Source organism: Littorina saxatilis, linkage group LG7 (assembly GCF_037325665.1).
Source record: "Littorina saxatilis isolate snail1 linkage group LG7, US_GU_Lsax_2.0, whole genome shotgun sequence".
In the NCBI taxonomy this organism is placed as follows: Eukaryota; Metazoa; Mollusca; class Gastropoda; order Littorinimorpha; family Littorinidae; genus Littorina; species Littorina saxatilis.
In genome coordinates, this window is record NC_090251.1 from 22,058,171 (window position 1) to 22,080,796 (window position 22,626).

The following is a 22,626-nucleotide window of genomic DNA, read 5'->3' on the forward strand; positions in this document are numbered from 1 at the left end:
AGTTGCGCTAAGAAGGATAGCACGCTTTTCTGTACCTCTCTTTGTTTTAACTTTCTGAGCGTGTTTTTAATCCAAACATATCATATCTATATGTTTTTGGAATCAGGAACCGACAAGGAATAAGATGAAAGTGTTTTTAAATTGATTTGGACAATTTAATTTTGATAATAATTTTTATATATTTAATTTTCAGAGCTTGTTTTTAATCCGAATATAACACATTTATATGTTTTTGGAATCAGCAAATGATGGAGAATAAGATAAACGTAAATTTGGATCGTTTTATAAATTTTTATTTTTTTTTACAATTTTCCGATTTTTAATGACCAAAGTCATTAATTAATTTTTAAGCCACCACGCTGAAATGCAATACCGAAGTCCGGGCTTCGTCGAAGATTACTTGACCAAAATTTGAACCAATTTGGTTGAAAAATGAGGGCATGACAGTGCCGCCTCAACTTTCACGAAAAGCCGGATATGACGTCATCAAAGACATTTATCAAAAAAATGAAAAAAACGTTCGGGGATTTCATACCCAGGAACTCTCATGTCAAATTTCATAAAGATCGGTCCAGTAGTTTAGTCTGAATCGCTCTACACACACACACGCACACACGCACACACGCACATACACCACGACCCTCGTTTCGATTCCCCCTCGATGTTAAAATATTTAGTAAAAACTTGACTAAATATAAAAAAAAACTTTTGTCAGTTTAAATGCGATCTGTTGGCATTAACTCTTCATGTAAAGTTGACAGTTTCACCATATCTTCCAAAAACAAAATGGTAAGATTTTATTTTGTGTCTTTTAATGTTCTTGTTTATAGTCATTATCCCACCGATTGTAGTACAAGCAATACTCCTTGTTTAGATCCCATCCTGTGCTTTTTCCTTCTTTTGTATCAATTGTATGGATATGAAAAAAACTTTGTGACAAATACTACAGTGCAAATACATGTACATGTACTCTGAAGTTTTACTTTAGAATGACCCTCGGACAAGATTTTTAATTTTGTAAAGGAGATCAAGATTTTTAACAAGATTTGAAATAAAAGGTGTCAAAAGACATTAGCTTTTTGGAACCTTCTTCATTTTACAGTGATAGACCTAATTGTAAATGATTTCAAGCACGGAGACTGCCATTTGAACCGAGAAAAGTAACAAACTTGCATTGTTCCCCGATAGCCATATCAGTTGAAGGGGCCTTAAAAAAAACCCAGCCAACCAGCCATCCCTGTTTTCATTCTGTCTGTGTTGGAGATAAGGGAGTTTTTTTTGGCAAAACAATGCCATGGGCTAAGACCTTATTTTTTTAGTACATCTGGAGCATCATCTTTTCTTGGACCTGTTTCTTTTGTCTTTACTCATACACTGATCATGTCCTTTGATCATGCACTGCATAAGAGAGTGTAAGAATAAGCATCTTATTTTTAGGGGCAAGATTTTCTGTGACAAAACTAAAAGTCTTCTGAGGCATTTTTTTGCTTTATTTCATGTGCATTTCATTGTTGAGTCACTTGAGAAAAAGTGACTCTATGTAATCGGTCAGTGTTAGGACGGCCGGCCGGCCGGCCGGCCGTAGACACCACCTTAACGTTGGACTTTTCTCGGAAACTATCAAAGCGATCGGGCTCATATTTTGTTTAGTCGTGACCTCCAATGACCTCTACACTTTAACGATGGTTTCGTTGACCTTTGACCTTTTTCATGGTCACAGGTCAGCGTCAAAGGAAAAATTAGACATTTTATATCTTTGACAAAGTTCATCGGATGTGATTGAAACTTTGTAGGATTATTCTTTACATCAAAGTATTTACATCTGTAGCCTTTTACGAACGTTATCAGAAAAACAAGGGAGATAACTAGCCTTTTCTGTTCGGCAACACACAACTTAACGTTGGGCTTTTCTCGGAAACTATAAAAGTGACCGGGCTCAAATTTTATGTGAACGTGACTCATTGTGTTGTGAATAGCAATTTCTTCCTGTCCATCTGATGCCTCATATAATATTCAGAACTGCGAAAGTGACTCGATCGAGCGTTTGCTCTTCTTGTTTTTGTTTTGAGTTAGTGCACCTGTTTTCAGGCAAATGTGGTTCCCAGAAAGAGAGAGAGAGAGAGAGAAGGAGGGGGGGGGGGGGGGGGTGGATGTGGGAGAGAGAAAGAGAGAGGGAGATAAATGTAAGAAAGAAAAATCAAAGTTCTACCACATCACAGCACTCTGATATGAAGCGGACTCAGTATTTTTACGTCAGTTTCAGAACAGTGTCCTAAAGACCCATGTGTACAAATGCTAAAAGTTACATGTTTGAATGTTTTATTTAGAACCATTGTTTTATGGACTTTGTGACAGCATTTGTATTGCTGTACTTTTGCTCACACACACATTTTTAGGACTTTTAGTTGACCTGCAGTGCGTTCATTCGTGTTAGCAAAGATGATCAGAATAGTGAAAACAACTAAAAAGAACTATGTTGATGCATTGTGAACAAAATGTGTTGCTTGATGTACACCAGTTCACATATTTTATAAGACACTGCTTCTCTTTTTTTGCTCCAGTGGATTGTATTTTTTTAATAATTTGTATGAACACAACTTTCTTTTGTCATCTGTGTTAGATGCACTTGCACTCAAAGTGTTGTGTTTCACCATCTTTATGTCTAAAGGGACACTCCTTGCTGTGTGAATAGTTCAGCACACCATCTCAGATATGGCCAGGCTTTTACACGATGTAGGACCACCCCTCCACTTGGTCACATACATGTACCAAAACTCAACACCCTGACAGCTTGCTGTAGCTCGAGTTAGACTTTTTTGATGAAATAATTTTAATTACAAAATTAATTTATAACAAAATCCCATCTTTCCCCTACAAAATCCCACCCAATGTGCATAGAGCCCAGTCAGGGTGTTCATGGTTGGTATGTGACTCGGTGGAGGATGGTCTTATTCCATACTGAAAGCCTGGCCACATCTTGGATGGGATGGAATGTGCTTTTGAACCACACAATTACATAATTATGTTTTGACTGAGAGAGAACAACGATGACAATTCTTATCTCATGTAAAAGCCTTGCCAGGTCTGTGTGAGAGAGAGAGAGAGAGAGAGAGAGAGAGAGAGAGAGAGAGAGAGAGAGAGAGAGAGAGAGAGAGAGAGAGAGAGAGAGAGAGAGAGAGAGAGAGAGAGAGAGAGAGAGAGAGAGAGAGAGAGAGAGAGAGAGACTCAGAGAGAGAGAGCGAGTGAGCGAGCAACCACCTCAAGCAATTCTGGTATAATTTTGTGAGATTTTCAGTTGACCTGTTATAATTGGAAAAGGCAGAAGAAAAGGAATTAAGATAGATCATTGATGCATCTGTGGGACTGAAATTGCATAATGAAAAGAACAAGTTTATTCATTTCATTTGCTTTGCAAGTGCAGAGAAAAGAGTGAGAGATGTTGCTGACCACTGTTGCTGATTGCAGGTCAACACAGAACACAGTGGACAGGACAGAACTGGATGAGACGCAGCTCATTGAGCAACAACTTGGTCAGTCAACAACTTTTTTCCTCATTTCTGTCTGTCTCTCTCTCTCTCTCTTTGTCTCTGTGTGTGTGTTTGTCTCTCTCTCTTTCTCTCTCTCCTTTTTGATTGGTGCGATGGGTGCATTTTTCTTTATGCATCATCAGTTCTCAGAATCTGTAGTCAGTGTTTCATGTTAAACCTTCGTCTTCATGTCAGCTGAACAGAGAACCTCCTCCCTCCCACCCACCCCTTCCGAAAATCGGAGAAAATCAGGTCTCCAAAGAAGGGAGTGTTAAAATGGGGGTAAATGCACAAAGGTTATAAATAGTCAATCTGAGAAAATCACGTCTCCAAAGAAGGGAGTGTTAAAATGGGGGTAAATGCACAAAGGTTATAAATAGTCAATCTGAGAAAATCAGGTCTCCAAAGAATGGAGTGTTAAAATGGGGGTAAATGCACAAAGGTTATAAATAGTCAATCTGAGAAAATCAGGTCTCCAAAGAAGGGAGTGTTAAAATGGGGGTAAATGCACAAAGGTTATAAATAGTCAATCTGAGAAAATCACGTCTCCAAAGAAGGGAGTGTTAAAATGGGGGTAAATGCACAAAGGTTATAAATAGTCAATCTGAGAAAATCAGGTCTCCAAGGAAGGGAGTGTTAAAATGGGGGTAAATGCACAAAGGTTATAAATAGTCAATCTGAGAAAATCACGTCTCCAAAGAAGGGAGTGTTAAAATGGGGGTAAATGCACAAAGGTTATAAATAGTCAATCTGAGAAAATCAGGTCTCCAAAGAAGGGAGTGTTAAAATGGGGGTAAATGCACAAAGGTTATAAATAGTCAATCTGAGAAAATCAGGTCTCTAAAGAAAGGAGTCTTAAAGGTACTGAACTTGTCAAATCCAGGTGCACGGAGCCCCTGGGGCTTTTAGTCATACCTCAGGCAGCTATCCGTTAGAAGAACTACCAAGTTTCATTGACTTGCACCCAAAGAGTCAAGAACTGCGATTTTTTTACGAATTAATTTCGTACTCGGACCCGGCTGGTCTTGGCCTATTTTTGGATCTAAATTTAGATCAGGTAGATCACCACATCATGCACAAAAAGACACGTCACTAAGCAAACTATGTCAGACGTCATCATGAGTTTGTGTAAAACAAAATGGAGGCCGGAATCACTCAGTTGAATCGAACTCCGACCAAACACCACGTACTAACTAGGTTAATTTATGCACTCGCGTGAACAAGAAACTGTCGAGCTTCACAGATGTCGTCGTTGGGTAGTTTTGGGTTTGGTTTACTACCATAGGAGGATTTTTGAACTGGAAATGCATTCAGCTGCAACAAAAACGCAAAATGAAGGCTGTGAGCTGCACTGTGCCTTTTAAAATGGGGGTAAATGCACAAAGGTTATAAATAGTCAGTCGGAGAAAATCATGTCTTTAAAGTAGGGAGTGTTAAAATGGGGGTAAATGCACAAAGGTTATAAATAGTCAGTCTGAGAAAATCACGTCTCTAAAGTAGGGAGTGTTAAAATGGGGGTAAATGCACAAAGGTTATAAATAGTCAATCTGAGAAAATCACGTCTCTAAAGTAGGGAGTGTTAAAATGGGGGTAAATGCACAAAGGTTATAAATAGTCAGTCTGAGAAAATCACGTCTCTAAAGTAGGGAGTGTTAAAATGGGGGTAAATGCACAAAGGTTATGAATAGTCAATCTGAGAAAATCACGTCTCTAAAGTAGGGAGTGTTAAAATGGGGGTAAATGCACAAAGGTTATAAATAGTCAGTCGGAGAAAATCATGTCTTAAAAGGGAGTGAGTCTTAAAATGGGGGTAAATGCACAAAGGTTATAAATAGTCAATCTGAGAAAATCACGTCTCTAAAGTAGGGAGTGTTAAAATGGGGGTAAATGCACAAAGGTTATAAATAGTCAGTCTGAGAAAATCACGTCTCTAAAGTAGGGAGTGTTAAAATGGGGGTAAATGCACAAAGGTTATAAATAGTCAATCTGAGAAAATCACGTCTCTAAAGTAGGGAGTGTTAAAATGGGGGTAAATGCACAAAGGTTATAAATAGTCAGTCTGAGAAAATCACGTCTTAAAAGGGAGGGAGTGTTAAAATGGGGGTAAATGCACAAAGGTTATAAATAGTCAATCTGAGAAAATCAGGTCTCCAAAGAAGGGAGTGTTAAAATGGGGGTAAATGCACAAAGGTTATAAATAGTCAATCTGAGAAAATCACGTCTCTAAAGTAGGGAGTGTTAAAATGGGGGTAAATGCACAAAGGTTATAAATAGTCAGTCTGAGAAAATCACGTCTCTAAAGTAGGGAGTGTTAAAATGGGGGTAAATGCACAAAGGTTATAAATAGTCAATCTGAGAAAATCAGGTCTCCAAAGAAGGGAGTGTTAAAATGGGGGTAAATGCACAAAGGTTATAAATAGTCAATCTGAGAAAATCACGTCTCTAAAGTAGGGAGTGTTAAAATGGGGGTAAATGCACAAAGGTTATAAATAGTCAGTCTGAGAAAATCACGTCTTAAAAGGGAGGGAGTGTTAAAATGGGGGTAAATGCACAAAGGTTATAAATAGTCAGTCTGAGAAAATCACGTCTTAAAAGGGAGGGAGTGTTAAAATGGGGGTAAATGCACAAAGGTTATAAATAGTCAGTCGGAGAAAATCATGTCTTAAAAGGGAGGGAGTCTTGCCTTGGGAGGTCTTAAAAGGGAGTTTGCACTGTGTGTCCAGGTCGAACAGCGCCATTCAGGTCACACACCTCCATGTCCAGTCCACCAAGAGACAGTCAGGCGGGTGACCAGGTTCTCATATCCACACAGGCGGAGGTCCACTCCGATTCTGATTCCATCTCGGGCAGCGTAGGGGAAGGGGCCAGAATTCCAGTGGAGGAGGTAAGATTTGTTTGTAGGAAAAAGAATATTGATGACAGGTTGAGGAGAGAAGGTATAGTATTCATGTTTTGTGATTGCAAGCTTCGGCTTTCAACTCCAATCATCCCCCTCCCCATCACCCCACCCTGAATTTGACCTGATAACCAACCATTACTAATTCAGAAAGAAAAGAAAGTACTTAGTGCACAAAATAAATGTGAGGTGGAGAAAAAAGAGAGAGGGCAATCATTTTCCCATTTTGTTCAATTCTTCTGCTTCCAACATTGCCTCCTCCCCTCACCCTCTCCTACTCAATTGCCCTGTTCACTTCTTTGTCACCCTGTTTGTTGTGATCAGTTTCCTTATTTGTTGTTACTGGACTCATTTTGACAAGGCTACATTTGCTCATTTTCTCTTTGAATGTATGCAAACAGGTTTATTTTTATTGTTTTTATTAGTATCACTGGTTCATGTTGACCACATGTATGTCTAGTGGTTTGTGTCAAGATTGTGCATGTGGTATTTTGTAAAAAAATTCATGTGTGTTCAAGTCATTGGTGTGCATGTGGATTTTCTGCATGATACCCCAGTATTGCTGTGGTTGTGGTTTCGTAACACTAATTGGTGCCTGATTATTAATTTTGATTTGTTAATTCTTTTTTTATTTTTTTGTAAAGTGTTTTAATTTTGTTATTTTTTTTATTGCATTGAATAGTTGGTGTTCAATAATCTGGCAAGATTATAGTCACAGGACTTTGATTCGTTTCAAAACGTTTGATAAGATTAGAGACCTTATCTGGCAAATTATTCAAACAGCCATTTTGCAATTGGTTAGAAATAAATGTACAAGATTCCTGTTACATAAAAAAAAGTTGCATACATCTACCAGACTATTGGAGATCATACTGATGAGGAATTTTGTGTTTGGTGGTTGTGCATGACTAAAAAGAAACATTTCTGATCAAGAATGAATTGCGCCTACTGTCAAGGGAAATGTTCTGTTCAATCACCTTCATCTTACTGAATTACAAGCATATCTGTGATTGAATCAAGAAGAAAGTTTGTCTGTAATTTACACAAACAGAAAACAAATTTAACCACCATTTCTGCTTCAGTCACGAATACAGTGTACCATAACAGAATTCTTTTTTTTCTAAGATTTACTGTCTGTGTCTGCTTTGCAAATTCTGTCGGAAATGTTTCTTTTGTTTGAATGGGGAATAACATTTTTTTAGTTCTTGCTACTCATTTTGATGTTTTCTTGTTCTGCATGCTTACTACACATTTTGGTGTAGTTTTTGGTTTAATTTTTTTTGTTCTGCATGCAGCCTGCCCTGGCTAACCACCCTGCCACTCCCCCCTCCTTCCCCCCTGTGGTGCCCTCCCTGATGATAACTGATGACCTTGGCAATGCTCGCAACATACCCTCCTCACCCCCACCACCCCTGCCTGCACCCCCTCCTCTCAACCTGCCTGATGACCTTGGTAACACTGACCTTGACACTTCCTCAACCTTCACCCCTCTAGATGATGGTAACTGTGGTGATGACCCTTCCCACCTCCCCCTCCCTGATGACCTTGGCGACCCTGTGCTTGCCGCCTTACACCTGTCGGCTTACCCCCCTGACTCCCCGCCTTGGGTCCTCCCTTACTCTCGTGTAGACCCTCCTGATGTTAGCACACTTGAGATTGATGTTCCCAACAAAACTCACAGTGGAGGTCTCTATGAAAATGCCTTGGACCTAAATAAAGGTCCGGGCACAGTTGGAGCTGTTTCTGGCAATTTCCTTGTCTATCATCACATTTCTCACACTGAACGCACTAACACTGTTTCTTTTAGCTGTGGCACCTTTGATTCCTCTGTTGTTACTGTTGGTGGTATGGCTGAGAGGGAGGTGGGAGTTACTGATGAAGAGGGTAGAGGGGAGAGTAGCTCTCAGGGAGTCACAGAGGCACCAGCTGAAAGGGATGAAAATTCAAACTTTGTGCAAAAGGCAAAAGTAAGTTCCGAGTTTGAGACAGGCTTTACTCGTGGGTTGAGTTCAGAGAGTAATGAGTCAAACGGCAAGCAGCAAGACAGTGCAGACTCATGGGGAAGAAGATCCACCCCCCCAGTGTTTGTTCCTCCTCCCCCTCCCTCCTTCCCGCCTTCCCCTCCACCACAACCTTCTGATTTCTTGCTGGGCGGGCAGAAAAGATTGTCCATTTCGTCTCAGCTTTCAACTGCTTCCACACAGACGCAAAAATCAGGGAATCGGGCGAATGAAGAAGATGGGGTGTTTTCAGAGTTAGGAGGGTGGTCGCCCAGTCTAGCAGGGGCTTCAGGGTGTTCTCCCCCAGATGGTGTGGGTGTGTTTGAGGTTGGAAGGGGGAGGGGTAGCTGGGAGGATGATGGAGTCAGCTTGAACGAGGGAGGCATTAATCTGGAGGTGCATGTGGATGTCCATCCATCCCCAGTCCCTGACTATTTCAGTGGGGACACAACAGAAGATGCGTGGAAGCTTGCGGAACCATTTGATTTAAGTGATGCTGGTCATGTCAGAGATGGAGAGACGGGGCTTGATGGGTCAGGTTTAAGTGATGTTGATTTCATCCGTTCACGTTTGTCAGGGGCTGGAGATGACGTAGCTGTTCATGACCATGACCTACCCCCTCCCCCGGATTCATTCTTTGAGGAGGAGCATGATCATGAACAGGACACAGAAATTCCCTCAGTGATGTCAGAAGTTCCCTCAGTGATGTCAGAAATTCCCTCAATGATGTCATACTTTCATGATGACACAAGCACTCCTCCAGAAAGACCTAATTCCACAGACACACGCGACACCATCCCCACAGAATTCACACCTTACACCCCCCCACCCCCCAACGTTTTGCCCCCTCCCCCTCCCCCTCCCCCTCCCCCCGTCCCCCTAGTGCTGGGAGGAGCTGCAGCCTTCCTGGCGGTCAGACGCGAGGCGCGGAAAGCGGAGAGAATTCCTCGCTTGCTGGTTGCCGCTGAGCAAGGCTTTAGCTCGGACGCTTTGGGTGGCGCTCACGTTACGCATGAACGGCTAGCCCCATTGGTAAACAAACATGTACAAGTAGAAGTACATTTTGTACATATGTATCGGTAACTCTATGAATATGTGTGCATGTGGTAGTGAATCTACAAACGTGTACAAGATCCACAACTCTGCAAATATGTGTACAAATGGCAGTAACTCTACAAACATGGGAACTTATAGCAGTAACCATGTAGCATATTCAGGGCTCCCCACAGATGGTCTATCTAGAGGTTCAGACCCCCAAGTATGATTTTAAAGGGGTTCAAGGACCCAAGAAGCGGAATTTTAGAGGGTCCCATAACCAGTATAACCTGCTCTACACACTTGTACTGTACAGTACTATATAATTGGTGATGTTCTTGAGTTTTCAGAAAATTGTTTGAAATCACTAACATCAAAATAGGATTACAAATATATTCATTTATGCTCAGAGTGGGGATAAATATATCAGAACATACTGATAATTTTGTTGTAAAGTAAAAAGTGCATGTCATTTTAACCAGAACATGTACATTTTTTAAAATAACATGAAGCTGATCAAAATGTATGATAGATATAAAAATTAAGAATTACATTCATCTTACTAGATTTTCTATGGTCACATACTCTTTTTTTTATCGCACTCCGCTCTTCCTGGTAGTGTTAACACTTTTTATCTGCACTAATTTCCCTCACATTTTGTTGTACTAATAGCCAACTGATCATCATCAGTGTTGTAACATTACATAGTGTGACACAGTGGAACCCCCTGTTAAAAACCTAAAGAAAATCGTAACAAAATCTGGTCTTAACCCCTTCACTGCCATAGTAACTTATCCGAACGGTCTATGGGAAAGAACTGTGTTTAGAACCCCTACAAGTACTCGGACAGTGGACAGTGGTTACCTCCCATTTAGTTTTCAGAAATGTCCTGAAATGTTGTTGACACAAATCCCACGTATGAGATACGGTTATGGGCGTACGATAAACAGAAAATGACCACGTATTACATATGGGGTGGGCAGTGAAGGGGTTAAAAAGAGGGAAGTCTGACAATGGGGGTAAATTGAACAGAGGCTATAAACAGAAAGTCTGACAATGGGGGTAAATTGAACACAGGCTATAAACAGAAAGTCTGACAATGGGGGTAAATTGAACACAGGCTATAAACAGAAAGTCTGACAATGGGGGTAAATTGAACAGAGGCTATAAACGGGAAGTCTGACAATGGGGGTAAATTGAACAGAGGCTATAAACAGAAAGTCTGACAATGGGGGTAAATTGAACACAGGCTATAAACAGAAAGTCTGACAATGGGGGTAAATTGAACACAGGCTATAAACAGAAAGTCTGACAATGGGGGTAAATTGAACACAGGCTATAAACAGAAAGTCTGACAATGGGGGTAAATTGAACACAGGCTATAAACAGAAAGTCTGACAATGGGGGTAAATTGAACACAGGCTATAAACAGAAAGTCTGACAATGGGGGTAAATTGAACACAGGCTATAAACAGAAAGTCTGACAATGGGGGTAAATTGAACACAGGCTATAAACAGAAAGTCTGACAATGGGGGTAATTGAACACAGGCTATAAACAGAAAGTCTGAGGGTCTTGAAAGGGAGGTTCCACTGTATTTTCACTTTTCTCCACTTTGTTCTTTGGTGCTTTTTGTTCATTTTGATGCATATACTTTTGTTGAGGAATATTATTGTACTTTTAGCCTTTTTTTCTCACTTGTAGATATGCTGTTGTACAGAGAAATGGTGGGCAAAATGCATGCTGCTTCTTATGTTATGGTATCTGGCAAGTATTCTTAATTCATAATTTATATATATATTATTAACAATGCATGTTGCTTGCTTTGGGGAATTCTTTGTCTCATCTGACTGATTGCGTTCTGTTTCAGCCCAACACTCTAGAGTTGGATGGGAGAGAACTCAGGTCTTTTGTTTTTCCAAAGGTGAGGAACCTGTGTAGTTACAGATCAGTTTGTATAAACATGAATGCTTTGTGTTATTTGCAACAAGGGCTTTACCTTTGATTCATTTCCCAAGTTAAAGTTTGTTTTGAAAGTAAGATATGAAGTACAGAGGACCCCCCTCCCCCCCCCCCCCCCCTCCCTATCCTTTGTAAGATCCCTAGATTTATAGCCCCCCCCCCCCCCTTTTTTTTTTAAATACTGTTTCCTAATTTGTTTGTGTTTTTGTGCATTTTTTGGTCTATATTCAGGTTTGTTACTTTACCTTCATTTTAATACTCCCTCTCCTGTAAAACCTGATTTTGGTCAGATTTTGGGCTGTTTTAGAGGCAATTCTCCTGAACTGTGACTGAGTGCTAACATCCAAATACGGATAAAACAACAGTGTATCCATGCTACTGAACAGATTTGTCATGTGGTATCCTCTATTTTCAGAACCAGAAATTAGGTATTGAAATGGAAGGGGGCATGGGAACGCCTCTGGCTGGGCGCATTGTTGTTGCCGCCGTCTTTGAAGATGGCGCTGCTATGGAGAAGGGTAAGACTTGGACTTTCTTTTTCACCTTTTATCATAGCTCCTATAAATTTACGCCCACTATTTTAAGATTTTCTCTCTTTTGAGATCATATTTTGTTGAATTATTTGGAAATCATAGGATACAGAGACTATATATACTGCATTACTAGTTTGTGTCAGTCACTTTTTAAGTGTGTGTGTGTGTGTGTGTGTGTGTGTGTATGTGTCTGTGTTTCAACAGAAAATAGTATTAACAAAATTTAAATGTTTCATGATATTTTGCAGGCCTTGAAACAGGGGATCAACTGATGATGATAAACGGACGCAAACTAACAGACGTAACGGTCGCTCAGGCCGAACAGATCCTTGATCAAGCAGAGCATGGACCAAAGGTTTGTGTGTGTGTGTGTGTGTGTGTGTGTGTGTGTGTGTGTGTGTGTGTGTGTGTGTGTGTCCATGCGTGCATGCCTGCCTGTGTGCAAGCGAGTGTGAGTATGTAAGTGTGTGTTTGCGTGTCTGTACGAGTGTGTGCGTGTTGTGTATGTGCATGAGTTTGTGCGTGAGTCTGTGTGTGTTGTGTGTGTGTGTGTGTGTGTGTGTGTGTGTATACATATCTGTGTGTGTGTGCATGCATGAATGCGTGCGTGTCTGTGTGCCAGCGTGAGTGTGTGCTGGCATGCATCATGCGTGTGTGTGAGTGTGTGCTGGCATGCATCATGCGTGTGTGTGAGTGTGCTGGCATGCATCATGCGTGTGTGTGAGTGTGTGCTGGCATGCATCATGCGTGTGTGTGAGTGTGTGCTGGCATGCATCATGTGTGTGTGTGAGTGTGTGCTGGCATGCATCATGCGTGTGTGTGAGTGTGTGCTGGCATGCATCATGCGTGTGGGTGAGTGTGTGCTGGCATGCATCATGCGTGTGTGTGAGTGTGTGCTGGCATGCATCATGCGTGTGTGTGAGTGTGCTGGCATGCATCATGCGTTTGTGTGAGTGTGTGCTGGCATGCATCATGCGTGTGTGTGAGGTGATGATGCATCATGCGTGTCTGTGTGTGCCAGCGTGAGTGTGTGCTGGCATGCATCATGCGTGTGTGTGAGTGTGTGCTGGCATGCATCATGCGTGTGTGCGAGTGTGTGCTGGCATGCATCATGCGTGTGTGTGAGTGTGTGCTGGCATGCATCATGCGTGTGTGCGAGTGTGTGCTGGCATGCATCATGCGTGTGTGTGAGTGTGTTCTGGCATGCATCATGCGTGTGTGTGAGTGTGTGCTGGCATGCATCATGCGTGTGTGTGAGTGTGTGCTGGCATGCATCATGCGTGTGTGTGAGTGTGTGCTGGCATGCATCATGCGTGTGTGTGAGTGTGTGCTGGCATGCATCATGCGTGTGTGCATGCATGGTATTTGTTTGTGTGTTTTTTTGTTAAGTTTGTGATCATCTGTAATGCGAATATACAAAATATTGGAGTGTTGAGCACATCATGTATTTATATGTACTTGTCTATTTCATGTTTGTATGGATCTTTTTATTACATGTGTGTTGTTTGGATTAATTTTGATTGCAATTTGCTGTTTTTCAGGACCAGATACAAGTTGTCTACACACACAGTTCATTTTTGAACGACCAGGAGTGTGTGTAAGTACTAACTGCAGCCAAATAAGTATAATGTTGAATTTAGGACTATTTCCATCAAGCAGATACAAATTAATGTGAGACCATTACAATATGATCAGTAATTGTTATCTAATTCTTGTGAAAATAGAAATAGCGACTCGTATACTGGAAGAAAAGAAAATAGTTCCAGGTTTATTCTTTTCTGTGCCTTTTTCTCCATACATACACGATTGAACTAAAGACTTGGTTGGCTTAACAAGCAGGTTTTTGATAAATGTGTTTTGCTCTCTAATGTGCAAACTCAGGCACTATGTGTGTATGGGTATGTGTATTGTGTATGTATTTGTGTGTGTGAGTGTGTGCATATGTGTGTGTGTGATGTGTTTGTGCATGTGTGTATGACAGTATGTGTGTGTATTACTGCATGTGTGTGTGTGTGCATATCTGTGTGTGTGTGGGTGCATATTGGTGCATGTGTGTCTGTGTGTGTGTGTCTGTGTCTGTGTGAAAGAAACAAAACCAAGGAAATGAACAAAAATCTGAAAAAAACCCATTCATTTGCACACATATATGCATTTTCCCTTTTTTGTTGCAGGACCTACTTTTAAATGAGCAGCCATGGAAATTGACACAACACACACGTACAATAACCAGCGACATTTATCATTATTCGCTTGGCATAGATTCAAAATATAGCCATCTCCTACCCTGAAAATGTAAGAAATACGTATTTGTCTATTTTTTATGGAGAACAAGGTTTATTAAGTCTATGTATGTCTTAGTTTTTGGGTCAGTGATTTTGTTTCTCCACACACAAAAAAAGAAGGAACAAAAGTAAGTCTTGAACTCATTTGTATAAGTGCTAGAGTGTGGAAGAAGGACGCAGACGCGGGAGACAACGAAGAGCTTGTCTGACAACGTGAAAGAATGGACACAGATGAGCTTCCCCGACTTCCTGTCGACGGCCCCCAACAGATCTGCCTCCAGGGTTTCTGCCTCTTCTGCCCTCCTCCTTAACGACTCACAGTCAGGGGACTGATGATGATGATGATTATTGCTATTTGTCCTTCAGCAGATGACCTCATTTCATGGACACAATTCCTTCTTGAAAAGTTTCCTGGTTTCAGCCCTTTTTCTACCAGCATTTATTTCATCATTTCTGACTATTTCTCCATTTTGGGCTTATTATTCAGAATGTTTTGTCCCTGGCTAAATGGTTTTGTCTTCATCATATAAGCTTTAAAAATGAGATCTTTGAGTTCACATATTTATAATGTAAAATTGTTAATCAGATCTCTTAAAGCTTTTGTTTGGTCATGTGTACTTAATCAGAAATTATGTTTGGGGAATTAAAAAAAGACATTAAAGCTCCCAATAGTTGGCTTATAAAGACCAGATTGTTAACAAGTAGCATTTATAAATGGTGATAGCAATATAAATGCCAAAAAAATCTAGAAATATTCATGAAGCGTCATATGCTATTTAGAGGAACATAAAATAGGATCTACTGTCTTTATTATTTGACCGATCTAGATGTGGAACTTTTCAGCACGTGTGCAAGAATGTGTACGGGTAACGTCATCAAATCTAGTTTTTACGTCACATGTTTGCTAAGAGGTGGGAGGAAAACAACGTATGATTTGGAACATGGGAGAAGAGTGAGTCAAGGGTGACACAATATCTACACGTACGCGTTCAGGTCTTTGCTACACGTTCGCTCATCTAGAACACTGTAATACAACCCTACTGCACTTTGCTATTGCTTAGTTTATAATAACAGTTACATGTAACATATTGGTGTGATTTTTATTTGTGTGTCAGCTGAATAGTGCTTGATTTAAGGGTCTCATAAAGGAGACCTGGATATATTTTGACTTAAAACAATTTCACAATTCAGTATCTGGGTGCTTGGTTTTCCCCCAGATTCACATATTCACTGCTGCAGTTGACTGTTAATACGCGAGCTTAAAACTGTATTGTCTTTGTGAAAAAAAGTAAAAGATTTAAAGCTCAGATTGTCAGTAGGAGATAAATATTTGAAGTGCACACTATAATTGTTATTGCTCCAATCAGATTTGGGCGATTTTTTTTCTGGTCAAAGTTCAAAGGCAGACTGAGAGAAAGGGTGGTTTTGTACCATGTAACAGCCTGGCAACTCCCAAGGCAGACTGAGAGAAAGGGTGGTTTTGTACCATGTAACAGCCTGGTAACTCCCAAGGCAGACTGAGAGAAAGGGTGGTTTTGTACCATGTAACAGCCTGGTAACTCCCAAGGCAGACTGAGAGAAAGGGTGGTTTTGTACCATGTAACAGCCTGGTAACTCCCAAGGCAGACTGAGAGAAAGGGTGGTTTTGTACCATGTAACAGCCTGGTAACTCCCAAGGCAGACTGAGAGAAAGGGTGGTTTTGTACCATGTAACAGCCTGGTAACTCCCAAGGCAGACTGAGAGAAAGGGTGGTTTTGTACCATGTAACAGCCTGGTAACTCCCAAGGCAGACTGAGAGAAAGGGTGGTTTTGTACCATGTAACAGCCTGGTAACTCCCAAGGCAGACTGAGAGAAAGGGTGGTTTTGTACCATGTAAAGCCTTGACAGACCTGTGGCAGTGAACATGGCCATAGCAAGGACAGTATTTTTAAGTCACATATTTGTATGTTCAGTCACTGATTGGTGATACCTGTGTGCTAAAATGTGATAATGTATTAATGAGAACCACAATGCATTCATTAAATGATGAAACGAAGCTTTCATATTTTGTGAAATGTCTTTCTTTTCTTTCTTTCTTTATTTGGTGTTTAACGTCAATGAAATGTTGTCCGAGGGATGCTGATACACACAGTTTACACTCGCACTAGATTTTCAAGAAGTAAGCTTGTCTCTGTGACGTAGATTTCACATACGCATGCACGCACACACACAAAGCATTAATCATTAATGAAGTATTTTCCCATTTACACATCAACTTCATTATTTCTTGTTCACATCAAACAAAACCATCGAAGAGATTATAGTCACTCTCAAGCGTCGCACGAAGGATATGACATTTTCACCAACAATGGCACAAGGTAGAGAATCACAAAATTGCACACGTCAAAAATTGTGCATGTAAACGATAAAAGCCAGCACAGTTTTCTCTTATGATCTCGCTTTTTTCCCTCAGACGGATGAATATATAAGCGAGTCATCAAGAAACTAGTTTTCCTTGTCAAAAGTTCATGAGCATTCAAGACATTATACAGTCCCTGAATGAAAAAAGATGTCAACTCTTCTGATTTCTCTGTCTCATTAGTAACAATCGAACGTTTTGTACAGCAAAATTAAATCTGTGTCAAATCTGAAGTCGGCAAATCTTTACCAAAAAGCGAAATCAGGTTATGCTTAAACATGTTTCTCAACCTTTCTTTACTTCTTTCTTTATTTGGTGTTTAACGTGGTTGAAAACCACGAAGGTTATATCGCGACGGGGAAAGGGGGGGAGATGGGATAGAGCCACTTGTTAATTGTTTCTTGTTCACAAAAGCACTAATCAAAAATTTGCTCCAGGGGCTAATGCAACGTAGTACAATATACCTTACTGGGAGAATGCAAGTTTCCAGTACAAAGGACTTAACATTTCTTACATACTGCTTGACTAAAATCTTTACAAACATTGACTATATTCTATACAAAAAACACTTAAGGGTAAAAAAACAAAACAAATCCGTTAGTCGCCTCTTACGACATGCTGGGGAGCATCGGGTAAATTCTTCCCCCTAACCCGCGGGGGGTCATAAAATAATTCTCCAACATCTATATACAGTGAGAACGTGAAAGCCCTGAATTAGTATGGGAAGACAAAAGGTACCAAATGTTAATAATTCAGGTTAAAAGATAATGCATATTGAAATGAACTTATGCTAAAGCATGCATAATAAAGTGTCCCTTCTTCCTTTGACTTAAACGTACGGGAGATACATAAACATAGTGAGAAATATGCATCTCTTGTTTGAAATCATTGTTTCCATCATCAAAATGCTGTAAATGTAGTATTGATAGGTATTGGAACATTTTCATTATGATCGCAATATTATGCTCCGTAATCTTCATTTGTAAGGCACACTCCTTCTAAAAACAGTTCGGCTCACCATCTCACATACCCCCCGCGGGTTAGGGGGAAGAATTTACCCGATGCTCCCCAGCCTGTCGTAAGAGGCGACTAACGGATTCTGTTTCTCCTTTTACCCTTGTTAAGTGTTTCTTGTATAGAATATAGTCAATTTTTGTAAAGATTTTACTCAAGCGGTATATTTGTAAGAAATGTTAAGTCCTTTGTACTGGAAACTTGCATTCTCCCAGTAAGGTAATATATTGTACTACGTTGCAAGCCCCTGGAGCAATTTTTTGATCAGTGCTTTTGTGAACAAGAAACAATTGACTTGTGGCTCTATCCCATCTCCCCCCTTTCCCCGTCGCGATATAACCTTCGTGGTTGAAAACGACGTTAAACACCAAATAAAGAAAGAACCATCTGACATGTGGCCAGGCTTTACACGGGATAAGACCGTCCCTCCACTTGGTCACATACCAACAATCAACACACTGACTGCTTGCTGTGGTGAGTTAAAAGTTTGTATAAATCCATTTACAAAAGTATATATTCATACAGAAAATACCCACTGTGCACAAAAAGCACACAGTTTGTTCATTTTTGGTATGTGACCAAGTGGAGGGTTTGTAATTGTGAACCCATGTAAAAGCCTGGCCAGATGGGGAACCTAACTGTTTCCACGGGAAGGAGTGTGCCAGTTCAACCATGCCCAGAGAATAAAACATGTACATGTGTACACACCACTGGAGACAGCTGCAAAATCTTTGTCACAGACAATAATTAATAGGCTGAGCAAATTTCAAAGAGCAAAAGCTGGCATATTCAACATGCAGTATATAGTACTATTCAAAATCACTAAAACATTTCACTGTTGTATCTTGACATTAAAGATCTAAACCGCCAGCAATTAAGTTCTAGCACTGCCAGCAAATGTAAACAACTTTGGGGTGAATATTCTCAACCATCCTGACTCCCAACACATTTATTTTTTTGTTAAACTTATAATAAAACTTTTTTTTTTAAATAAACATGATTTTTTCTGAAGAGTATGCCTACATTGTATATTCAAAAAGAAAGAAAACAGAATGGATAAAAAACACAAAAACAATCACAACCAATAAAAAGCCAAAACATTGAATACAAGGTGACCAGATGAACTACATCCAATAACTAAAACTGCTTCTCCTGTTTGCTTAACGCCCAGCCGACCACGAAGAGCCATATCAGGGCGGTGCTGCTTTGACATATAACGTGCTCCACACACAAGACAGAAGTCGCAGCACAGGCTTCATGTCTCACCCAGTCACATTATTCTGACACCGGACCAACCAGTCCTATCACTAACCCCATAATGCCAGACGCCAGGCGGAGCAGCCACTAGATTTCCAATTTTAAAGTCTTAGGTATGACCCGGCCGGGGTTCGAACCCACGACCTCCCGATCACGGGGCGGACGCCTTACCACTAGGCCAACCGTGCCGGTCTTCTTCTTCTGCGTTCGTGGGCTGAAACTCCCACGTACACTCGTGTTTTTTGCACAAGTGGAATTTTACGTGTACGACCGTTTTTTACCCCGCCATTTAGGCAGCCATACGCCGTTTTCGGAGGAAGCATGCTGGGTATTTTCGTGTTTCTATAACCCACCGAACTCTGACATGGATAACAGGATCCTTGTCGTGCGCACTTGGTCTTGTGTTTGCGTGTATACACACGGGGGTGTTCGGACACCGAGGAGAGTCTGCACACAAAGCCGTTGACTCTGAGAAATAAATCTCTCGCCGAACGTGGGGACGAACTCACGCTGACAGTGGCCAACTGGATACAAATCCAGCGCGCTACCGACTGAGAACCGTGCCGGTTCTTCTCCTGTGTGACTTTACAAAGTTAAAGACAGTAACCATCAATCTTGTTACAATCTTCTGAGAAGTTTTAGAGGAAGACGTGTGTGTACTGTATCAAACAATAAAACAACAATGTGTAAGAAACCTGCAGAGAAAACAAAACAAAAACCGAACAACAATAAAATCAGACAGAAATTAAACATTTCTGATACACTCTCAGGCATGGCCTTTCACAAGGTAGAAGAAAAATCAACTATATAAACTCTGAGCGTAAAAATCTACTCTTTTGATACACAATAATTTTGTTCAGCATAAAAATCTGCCCCAGTAGAATGATTCATGAATATGAAGCCTTGAACTTTAACCTGGAAAATAACTGTGAAAAATGTCTCATTTCAAAATTCTATAGTTGCAATAATGTAATTAGTCACAAAACAAATATTTCAGTAAGGCATCATGCTGGTGGATTCTTCACATAAGAAAACAGCCCAAAATGTGTCAATCCCAAACAAAGAGCTCAAGATGCATGACCTCTTTTATGTGCAAAATTTCATGATTAGTAAACGAACAACCGTGATCACACCGATTTCTATTGCAAAAGACAATAACATGAGATGCCTGCAGACAATTGACATATTAACGCTCCTATGTACCCGGCCCTTACACCAAAAGAGAATTGTGTGAAAAGTATGTTTTAAAATCTGACATTCACTGCTGCACATCGCCTTTAAAGTATTCTCAAAAACAATCAATTGCCACCTTATTTTCCCTTGTAAATGCAATTTTGTTCATATATATTTTCTCGCACGATGGACTTGTATTTATAGGCAGACAAGCAGTATTAGCACCAACAATTGTGGACATTCTGTTGCCAATATGAGTCAGCCCCGCAAGAGGTTGGTCAACACACTGAAAGAATCTCAAACTGTACACTCTTCTTGCAGCATGTGACACCATCCACCGGGCTAAATCGGGAGATTGCCCAGTAATCCCAGCTCAGCATGCCTGTTAGGAGCGCTACATAAATTAAGATCTTGGTTTTGAAATGCCTTCAACATCACATACATAATTATTCCTGTTTAACGAAAAATGTCAGGCCCAGACAAAAACAGAATGGAACATATTCTCAACAATTTCATGTTCACAGCCATTGATGAACAACAGGAAAAGCATCACAATTAGAGGTAATTAAAATGATAATTAAAAGAAGAAGAAAAAAAATGAAAAAAATAACAACAGCAACATTTTTAACAAGAAGGGCAAAGCCCATACGACTCACATGCTTGACCTCGACCTTTAGGGTAACTAAACCTAGCAATGACATCATACACTAAGAACTGCTTTACACATTTTTCCTACCAAAATACATGTGACCTTGACCCAAGGTCAAGGTCATCCAAGGTCATGCAACACAAAGCTGTTAATTCAAGACATAGGAAGTACAATGGTGCTTATTGGCTCTTTCTACCATGAGATATGGTCACTTTCAGTGGTTCACTACCTTATTTTGGTCACATTTCATAAGGGTCAAAGTGACCTTGACCTTGATCATATGTGACCAAATGTGTCTCATGATGAAAGCATAACATGTGCCCCACATAATTTTTAAGTTTGAAACAGTTATCTTCCATAGTTCAGGGTCAAGGTCACTTCAAAATATGTATACAATCCAACTTTGAAGAGCTCCTGTGACCTTGACCTTGAAGCAAGGTAAACCAAACTGGTATCAAAAGATGGGGCTTACTTTGCCCTATATATCATATGTAGGTGAGGTATTCAATCTCAAAAACTTCAGAGAAAATGGGAAAAATGTGAAAAATAGCTGTTTTTTAGGCAACATTTATGGCCCCTGCGACCTTGACCTTAAAGCAAGGTCAAGATGCTATGTATGTTTTTTGGGGCCTTGTCATCATACACCATCTTGCCAAATTTGGTACTGATAGACTGAATAGTGTCCAAGAAATATCCAACGTTAAAGTTTTCCGGACGTCCGGACGTCCGGACGGACGGACGACTCGGGTGAGTACATAGACTCACTTTTGCTTCGCATGTGAGTCAAAAATTGCAAACGTCATCCAAGGTAAATCACAGAATTCAAGTTCACCATGTTGCCTTTCTTTAAAAATCGAAAATTTCAAGAGTAAATTTTCATTTGATAAATATACTTACCCAAATCTCATAAATAGCAATTTACTTCAGTTGAGTGCCAAAACGTTGAACACGCTTCCCTGGTTACACAAAGGGAAGCTACTCCCCCCCAAAAAATCACGTAACCATGGTCACCAGACCACGTGATCTATGAGGGTAAGCTCCCCTTGAAGCCATGTGACACGCGGCCACCATATTGCTCTCACTTCTTGACAAGCCTGAGCAAGCTTATAGCGGGGTAGGTGGGAGGGTATTTGGTATGAGATTTGGGTAAGTATATTTATCAATTAAAATTTACTCTTGAAATTTTCGATTAAATTACATATTACTTACTCCAAATCTCATAAATAGCAGAATGCTACTCATGGAGGTGGGATTACTCACCCTAGGATCTAGGAAGAGCTTGCCCGGCAACTACCACTGCTTGTAGAACGCTGCAACCGTCAGGACGGGAACCAGCCACGTCTCTCAGGTAGAAGTTCAGAAAGATGTCGTCTGACTTCCAGTATGCAGCTCCAAGGACCTCGGAGAGCCGTCTGGACTTCAGGACGGCAAGTGAAGAGGCCCATGCATGAGTTTTGCTGTCTTCGGTGGAGCGGTAGCATCAACTGCTGAGACCACTCCCTCCGGAAAATATCTCGAAGTCACCTCCGCTGCCAAAGCTATGGAAAGGTGAAACTTCGCGGGTAACCGGAAACTTTCTTCATCCGGAACGGAAGTAGTACTTCCGTAAACCGAAGAAGCATCCTGCGCTACGGCGCAGTCTTCCGGTATGAAACCACGTCCAGTACGGCAAGCGTCACTGTCAACGGTAACCGGAAACAAGTCGCGTAAGGCGAAAATACAACATTTAGTCAAGTAGCTGTCGAACTCACAGAATGAAACTGAACGCAATGCAACGCAGCAAGACAGTATACTCGTAGCATCGTCAGTCCACCGCTCATGGCAAAGGCAGTGAAATTGACAAGAAGAGCGGGGTAGTAGTTGCGCTGACAAGGATAGCACGCTTTTCTGTACCTCTCT

At 40.7% G+C, this 22,626-nt stretch overlaps 1 protein-coding gene across 1 annotated transcript in view; it reads left to right on the top strand.

Annotated features, from left to right (window-relative positions):
- Nucleotides 1-16,271, top strand: part of LOC138970922 (harmonin-like) — a 43,599-nt gene extending 27,328 nt beyond the window's left edge. The window contains exons 13-19 of the mRNA XM_070343504.1: nt 3,466-3,530; nt 6,251-6,411; nt 11,328-11,381; nt 11,835-11,937; nt 12,201-12,307; nt 13,494-13,549; nt 14,124-16,271. Of these exons, the coding sequence (XP_070199605.1) occupies nt 3,466-3,530; nt 6,251-6,411; nt 11,328-11,381; nt 11,835-11,937; nt 12,201-12,307; nt 13,494-13,549; nt 14,124-14,136 (559 nt within the window). The 3' untranslated portion in view covers nt 14,137-16,271. The remainder of the gene's footprint in view (nt 1-3,465; nt 3,531-6,250; nt 6,412-11,327; nt 11,382-11,834; nt 11,938-12,200; nt 12,308-13,493; nt 13,550-14,123) is intronic.
- Nucleotides 16,272-22,626: the final 6,355 nt, after the last annotated feature.